Below are 8,096 nucleotides of genomic sequence, written 5' to 3'. Positions count from 1 at the left end.
CAACACTAATTCACTTCCCATCCCAGCTTTTCACTCCTGTTAGTATACCATCAAAGTAGAAGGTTTCTCAGTAGGAGACTGATTCGGACTGATCGGACTGCCTGATTCACATCTGAAATGCTGGCCTCCCAGGAAATCTTTGAATGACTACAGCCAGGATTATCATACATAGATTTAAAGGTTTAATTTTTTTTTTTTTAAACAGGCTTGTTTGGTTTAAACTGTCACAGAGCACTTGTGCCTAATTCTCTGAAAACAAATACAGGCTTGTTTAAAAAGTTCGCACCATTCAAATGTTTAAGCGTCTCCCTATCGTACTAATGTCTTCTGTAAATGCTAATCAGTTTTATGCCTTCATTCACCAGGAATTTAATCACAAGTCCCTGTTTGACTTGAATGCCCCTCGTTCTTAGGTATTATACAGTTATAAAAATATGATCATTTGACGTAAAGCTAGATTGCATAAAAATTAACAATGAAATAAAAAATAAGTGTAAATAAATGTAAGCATCCATTATTTGTCACTAAATTTTACTTTTAAATACTTTGTTTGAATCTCATAAAATGGTTCTAATCATTATAATTATGATAAATAACATAAATTAAGTGGTATTAATTAAATAATAATGTTTGTGATTTTTTGTTTTATAATTATCCTTAACAGAAAAAGAGTCACAGCTGTAAAAAAGACATCGCCCTTTAATTATTATTTTGTCAATCAAAGATGTTATATAAGTATTTGTTTTCAAAGAATTAGGCACAGGTTCTCTGTGACAGTTTAAACCAAACAAGCCTGTTTAAAAAATTTTAAGCCTTTAAGCTATTTGATTGCCAAGATAATTTATTTAATGTGTGTATATATTAGTATATCTACTATTTTGTCACTGTGTATTATGATACATAATTTTATGCATAAAATAAAGGAAAAATGAAAAACTAAGGTATAGTCAATCAGTCGATTCTTGACTTTGACGCCTCCAATGAGAGAGCATTTAATGATTTCTGAATTTGAGGTCAATAAGCCAAATCAATACACTGTAAAGTAGTGAACACTTGACCATCATAAAGATACTGTATTTATCTTTTTCCCAAACTATTTCTAAAAAGTTGAAAGCACACAATTGTATACAATGGCTTTATATGCTTGTACAATTTCTCTTCACTGGTAGTGAGATCTAGCCCAATGTGTACCTGCTTAGCAATGCTCATTTGCATAAAGAAAGCACCATAAAAAAGGATATGGCTTGCATTGACAAAACTATTTCTATGGCACATGCACACGCACATCTCTACCCAAATGACATCCTCGGGCATGAACTGGAATTCGAACTGCACTCCAGTCCTCACTCAACATTAGTGCTCTAGTCTTACTGTAGGTTATTGCGCCTGAATGATCATAAATCTCCACAGCCTACTCAAAATTTTGTGAAATGCTTTCCTAGAAAAGTAGAGTTTATTACACTGGGAAATCTGTAATAAGATGTTCAACATTCACATAGGTGTGATCGGTCAGGTGTACATCGACAGAATGTATCTTCTCACATTGGACTAAAGAACGCTTTCATTTGCTAAGTAGTTAGTGGTTAGCACTGTTGCCTTTCACCTCCAGGGTCTGGGTTCAATTCCTGCCTCAGGTCTACATGTTATGTGGGTTTCCTCCCTGTGCTTCAGGTCCTCACACAGCCCAAAGACATGCAGATAGGGGTTAACTGGCATTCCCAAATTGCCTGTAGTGAGTGTGTACAGTATGTGTGCCCTACAATGGATTGGTGTGTACACTGCCTTATACCTTAAGAGTCCTGCGACCCTGTATGGCATAAATTAGTATAGGTGATGTGTGAGTGTCACTTATAAATGGTGTGTGATTGTGTTTAGAAGCAAACAGTAAAGTCCTGTGGGTGATTTCTTGTCTTGGATATTTAAATGCACTTCCTGGTAAATGCACTAAAACGACAGGTTTCTTTCACAGTGATAACTAAATATCTGGGCAAACAAATCACAAAGATTGTTTCACGATTTAACGTGGTACAGCGGAATTTCTTTTTCTCCAAACACGTGAGTCATATCCCCCCGACCCGCTTTTCCTAACCAGGGGAGGCGTTTTAGCGTAACTTCAAGTGTGACGTGCGGACGCTGTGACGTAACTGCTCACACCTCTATGGCAAACCAATAACAATGCGAGTGCCTGACGCGGAGGCGGGACATAAATACTGTGAAGGGGACAGAGCGGACAGAGCGAACCGACAGAGTGCGTAGCATCTTCATCTAAGAAGTGTCTTCTTCGAGTTTAAATCCTTTTCAGAGAAAAGAAAGAAAGCGTACAATGTTTCCTGAATCTTGCACAGAGTAAGTACTGTTTTATATATATATATTTGTTTTAGTTAAGCAAGGGCTAACCCGGCGCACGCGCGCATCCTTTAACCCGCCACGCGCCGTAAGAAAGCGGAAGATGATGAAATCTGTGGGTTTTTCTAGATCGTTCTTTTGAAACATCATTTCACTCGTTTATTTCTATTTATATTTCGTGTGAAGTTTGTGAAGCTGTGTGTTATATGGTAACATTTTTACATGATGAAACGTGTATATATATATATATATATATATATATATATATATATATATATTATGTAAATCGTGTAAAAAAATGCGGTTAAGTTTAAATACTGTGACATTACCCTCTATTATTATTTATATTAGTTGCTTAAAATTTCATTCTGCTTTTGATCTGTTACGTGTTCTATCGTAATAGTTTGGAGACGCCACACGTATACGTCATTTATTGTAAAAAAAAATATATATTATTATAATTTATATAATTAATAATAAATAATCAATTTACCACTTTACGTGACTCAGACTCTATCAGAAGTCTTTAACATGTGCTTTGGACATGATGCTGTGTTTCGTGATGTAAGGATCTTTCTATGTAAGTAGTCTTCTGTTACATAGCGCCATCTGTGGTGACTCTAGGCATATGTAATGGAAATGTTGACGTAACCATGGAAACCCCTTTTCCCCCGCGCCACGACGTGACTGCCGACATGTTTCTGTAGGGAAAACAAATCAGTTCAGTGGAACTCTTGTTTTTTTTGTGGTTGTTTGTTTTAGCTTAATGGTGATGTCGAAGATATTAAGTAACTTTATTAAGTGATAATTAATATTTGAGTCATCTTTATCTCTGGTTCATATCCTTAAAAAATATCACACATTAATAATGACATGGTGTTACAGCTCCAAGAACTAAGAAGAGTAAAGAGTAAAAGGCAATGTTAAATGTCTTTTTAAATGTGAAGTCACTGATCAGAGAAATGCGAATTTAATGTTTTTTTTATTTTATTTACATGTTACAAAATTAGTAATAACTTTTGTTCTACCAGACGTATCCGAAAAACCCAATGCACATTTTGATGTCTGAAGCCTTTCTGTTAAGACACACCGGTAAGGCTTATATAGGGTATAAGGTAGGAATTTGGGATCTATAGGTGGCGATGATGCAACTTACAATGCACCACCTAAAGGCATAGAGCAGGACTAAGAGGGATTAAATAGAGAAGATAGAATCTGTGGAAGTCCTGGATAAAAAGCATATGGAGAGTTCGAGACACAGAGCAAGACAAGGTCAAGGAAGGAAAGAATCTAACGCTTTTTAGGCTTTTTAAATAAGGCTGATTTGCTTTAAAATTCCAGGAACATAAGGCATATAATGTGTGTTTATAAGACAGAAGGTTTACATGACTAATTTGCACTAACACCTTGGTCTGTGATTTGATTAATAATATACTGCTCAAAAAAATAAAGGTCCACTTAGTCTAAGTTTGACTTGAACGCCTCTCATATGTGTATGCATGGTTCAAGTCAAACCGGGACTGAGTGTTCCCTTTATTTTTTTGAGCAGTATATATAAATGGAAATCTGTTGACCTGCCATGCTGCGAAAGACATTTTATTTTGATGTCAAAACAAACCAGACATGTAACATCTAGAGCATGTTCAGATGTACGGATCATGCACACAAGCCCATCCATTGTGTTTGTTTTTTACCTTCAGCCTGTGTATGTCTATAAAGATGCCCTTGACTTTTTACTCTACTTCCCATTCTTGTGTCACATGTTTATTTAATTAGCTCTATTGCTCCAATACAGCAGCCCTTATACGTCACATCCATTATGTTTCCTAATGCTTGGGTGTTACTTTCCTGTATAAAAATGTAGCACATTCTCATGCCAGCTTAAGATTAATGTGAAGGACGGTATTGTGTGCACTGTTGCATGTCTGGTACGAATTCTTTAAGTAATCCTGCTCTGATGGTGTTACATGTAATTTTGGAAGAATGTTGTTTAACCCCTTGGCACTGGTCTGAAAACTTGTTATTCAATGCAAGCTGTATTAAAGCTGTTTGTGTCACTTGGAGACGCCTATCTATCTCTAGATAAGTATTTTCAGATACGGTTTTTATTTCCTGTTAGATACTGTGACTTTATGTACACACTGTATTTAATCATAGTGCCCTAAAGCAAACATCATTTATGGTGAAGTGTTATGTGTCATATTTTCACAACTCATAAGACTCAGTTTTGCGCTACAGTATGAAGACTTTTAAATCATTTATACTGTTAGGCTTAAATGTTTGTTAATGATGTTACAGTTTATATCCTGTTTTCTGTATTTTATAACCTACTCTGGAAATGCCGAATATAAAACCCTCCTTCCACACCCTTTTTCCCTCACATTACTCACCTTGTGTATGCTGTCTGTGCGACCGCAGTTTTTATAGCCTATTGCGTTAACCTTATACCTTTCTGCTTTTCCCCTGCCTTTCAGTTATGGTTATGAGGCCTGCAAGGCAACGTCGGACTGGCTGCTGGAGCAGGCTCCCGTGCGCCCCCTGGTGGGTATCGTGTGCGGCTCAGGCCTCGGCAGCCTCGCTGGTATGCTGAAGGATCAGAAGGTTTTTATGTACAACGATATCCCCAACTTTCCACAAAGCACAGGTGGGATTCCACAGCATATACAATGTTCTTAAACGTCTCTGGCTGATCTCTGGTTGTTATGTGTGACAATTAACTCTCATCTCTCTTATTTTTGAGTGATTTTGATTTGTTCATGGCTGCCATATCACAGCTTTAACTCTGATTGCTGTGTGCCCCCCCTAGTGCATGGTCATGCTGGTCGATTGGTGTTTGGTACTCTTAAGGGAAAGCCATGTGTTTGCATGCAGGGACGTTTCCACCTTTATGAAGGATATCCTATCCACAAGGTGAACTTCAGGCTGAAACAAATATTTTTTACTCATTTATATTACTAATTAATGTTGTACATTATGACAGCTTGTTAATATTTGTAAAAAAAAAAAATATATATATATATATATATTTTTTACTAATTTCTTACTGATATGCAAACCACCATAACTCAAAATAATTGTTTATAGCATCATGCTTATTACATACAGTTCCAAACAATCGATAACAGGATAATAACATTGTCATGATGGTATGTTTAAAGTTTAATACTAAGAGCACCTTGGACTGTTTTTATTTCATACCAGTGCATTTTACCTAACATGAAACTTCCATGACATACTGGAGAATAAACAGGTTGTGTCATGCTTCGGTGTGCTACTTTTTTTAATGTGTGGTAATTGTAAATAAATCTTTGGTTTGTAAGGGAAGTCTTATCATGCTGCGTTCTTTTTATGTGTGACAGATCACCATGCCGATGCGCATCTTTAAACTGCTGGGTGTCCAAGTAGTCATCTTGACAAATGCCGCAGGAGGACTAAACCAAGACTACAAAGTTGGAGACATCATGGTAATCAAGGACCACATCAACTTCCCGGGTTTCGCTGGAAACAATCCTTTATGTGGACCAAATGATGAGAGGTGAGCGGGGAAAAAACATACCGTGAATAAGTGTGTGAATGCTAGTGTGTAACCATGATAGCCTTTTGGTAACAAGTGCTTTAATCTAGACAGATCATGTTGAATTCTATTATATTTAAATAGATGTAAATGTTTATCTCTCTTACTGTGTTTGTCTCTCTCAGGTTCGGAACACGCTTCCCGTGCATGTCGGATGCCTACGACAGGCAGCTGAGGCAGCTGGCTCAGGAAGTGGGTGCTGAGCTTGGCTACTCTAACTTCCTTAAGGAGGGCGTGTACTCTGTCCTCGGCGGTCCGTCCTTCGAGACCATCGCTGAATGCAGAATGCTAAACCGTATGGGTGCTGATGCTGTGGGTGAGTCGAGGGGAAAACCATCTGATGTGTATCATAGGAATGTTTTGAACATTGTGACAAAAAATGTAAATGTGAATAATAAGATGATACAGTTTGTAATTTATTAGATTCCACTGTATATTATTTTTAGGCAGAAACATTTCTATTATACTTTTATATTTATATTTAAAAAGTTATGGACCATAACTTAAACAACTTCATATCATATTATTCCTATAATACCTTTCTCTAATGCGTCTATCACTGTTCCTTAGGAATGAGCACAGTCCATGAGGTGATAGTGGCCCGTCACTCCGGAATACGAGTCTTTGCCCTCTCTCTTATATCTAATAAGGCTGTGATGGACTACACCAGTGAAGAAAAGGCCAATCACGAGGAGGTCCTGGAGACAGGAGAGCAACGCGCTCAGCAGCTGGTCAAGCTGGTCTCCACCCTTGTTTCTCGCATCAGCCAGCCTGCTGATTTGTAACTTGTAAATCTTTACTGACTTGTTAATGAGTTGTTAGATGATTGTAAACGGATCCACACTCCCCTCTATATTTATAAGTAAATTTAAGAAATATGGCACTGTAACCTACTAGCCCAAAAAAATTAATATAAAATTGTCTAATACGTAGGATTAGACTTTGTTATACTGTACTTGTGTGTACTGTAAATAAATGTTTACATCCCTAAGGGAAAGAGTTTTGAAAAAGATAATTCCAGTGTAAAGTCTTAACGCTAATGAGCAATGACAGTGTAGGGTGAGTGTTGCCAATAGTGTGGAAATGTACTCTTTTCGAAAAACCAGACTATTTATTAGATGTATAAAAAGTCATCTTTAACTTAAAGTGTGTAGTGATGATGAAAAAGTGTTTTATTATTTTATTTATTTTTTTCCTTAATAACTAAAGGTATGCTCTGGGTTGTCTTTCAATGCTAGCTTTTGAAAACATTTAATAAACATGTTACATTTCATTTTATTTTTTACATAATGTCTCTGACACCAAAGCTTACAATGTAACGTCAGGACTGTTTTATAAAGCTTATATTAAATTTACAAATGTAAGAGCCTGAGTCTGTGTATGTGTTTGTACATACTATATACCTTTACTGGCCCCTTCATTGGGTACACCTAGCTAATACAGTACTGTGATTGACTTCCTTCAACTTCAGACCTACCATAATTCTTCATGGCATAGATTCAACATTTCTTAGAGACTTCATAGAGGCTCCATAGAGGCCGTTTAAGAACAGTATTGTAGCATTTTACCACTGGAAAGGATGTTGGAGAGACAAGTGAGCTTACTTGCTGCCCAATGCAATGGCTGGGAGTACTTTACTCAACACAGCACTGTATAGCATGAGCAACACATTCACACAAGGACCACATCTAATTCAACCTTAGCATGAACCAGAGCACATTCAACCAATCACACCCACTTAACTCACACAACATGGCCGAAGCCACTAACCCAAACACCCTTCCCCAACAAGGTGAACACATTGACAAGCCCCGCAATGCATGATGGTTGTCAGCCGCCGCCCCGCCCACGCCACAGTATCTTCATTGTTATGTTCAAGAAACCAGTTTGAGGTGATTTTACCTTTGTGACATGGCATGTTATCATGTGTTCATAAAGGGATGGAACAACAAGTCAGGTTGGGTGTGGCATTTAAATCATGCTCAATTGGTACTTATGGGCCCAAAGTGTGCCAGAATATATGCCTCCCTCACCATTAGACCACCACCAGCCTGAATCACTGAAAAAAGGCTGGATGGATCCAGGCTTTCATGTTAATGCAATTTTCCCACCATCTGAATGTTAGCGTGATGGGCTACCTGTTTTGGTTAGCTCATTCAAGTTGTAGTATCAGCTT

The 8,096-nt window shown here is 37.4% G+C and overlaps 1 protein-coding gene across 1 annotated transcript; it reads left to right on the top strand.

Annotated features, from left to right (window-relative positions):
• The first annotated feature begins 2,212 nt into the window (after positions 1-2,212).
• LOC128513409 (purine nucleoside phosphorylase-like) lies at positions 2,213-7,284 on the top strand. The gene is made up of 6 exons (XM_053487162.1): positions 2,213-2,346; positions 4,821-4,990; positions 5,153-5,256; positions 5,706-5,881; positions 6,046-6,236; positions 6,491-7,284. The coding sequence occupies exons 1-6, from the start codon at positions 2,324-2,326 to the stop codon at positions 6,703-6,705; spliced, it is 879 nt and encodes a 292-aa protein (XP_053343137.1). The 5' UTR covers positions 2,213-2,323; the 3' UTR covers positions 6,706-7,284.
• The last annotated feature ends 812 nt before the right edge of the window (positions 7,285-8,096 follow it).

The sequence above is a fragment of the Clarias gariepinus genome, chromosome 25, assembly GCF_024256425.1.
Source record: "Clarias gariepinus isolate MV-2021 ecotype Netherlands chromosome 25, CGAR_prim_01v2, whole genome shotgun sequence".
Taxonomy (NCBI): domain Eukaryota; kingdom Metazoa; phylum Chordata; class Actinopteri; order Siluriformes; family Clariidae; genus Clarias; species Clarias gariepinus.
Note: the sequence above shows the minus strand (reverse complement) of the source record. Positions and strands in the feature narration are given on the sequence as shown.

What these genes read in the sequence shown, in the direction of transcription:
- LOC128513409 (XM_053487162.1), top strand. Translation starts at nt 2,324, where the DNA reads ATGTTTCCTGAATCTTGCACAGA. An exon ending in TTTCCTGAATCTTGCACAGA is followed by an intron (nt 2,347 to 4,820) that starts GTAAGTACTGTT and finishes CCTGCCTTTCAG; the next exon opens with TTATGGTTATGAGGCCTGCA. An exon ending in TGTGGACCAAATGATGAGAG is followed by an intron (nt 5,882 to 6,045) that starts GTGAGCGGGGAA and finishes TGTCTCTCTCAG; the next exon opens with GTTCGGAACACGCTTCCCGT.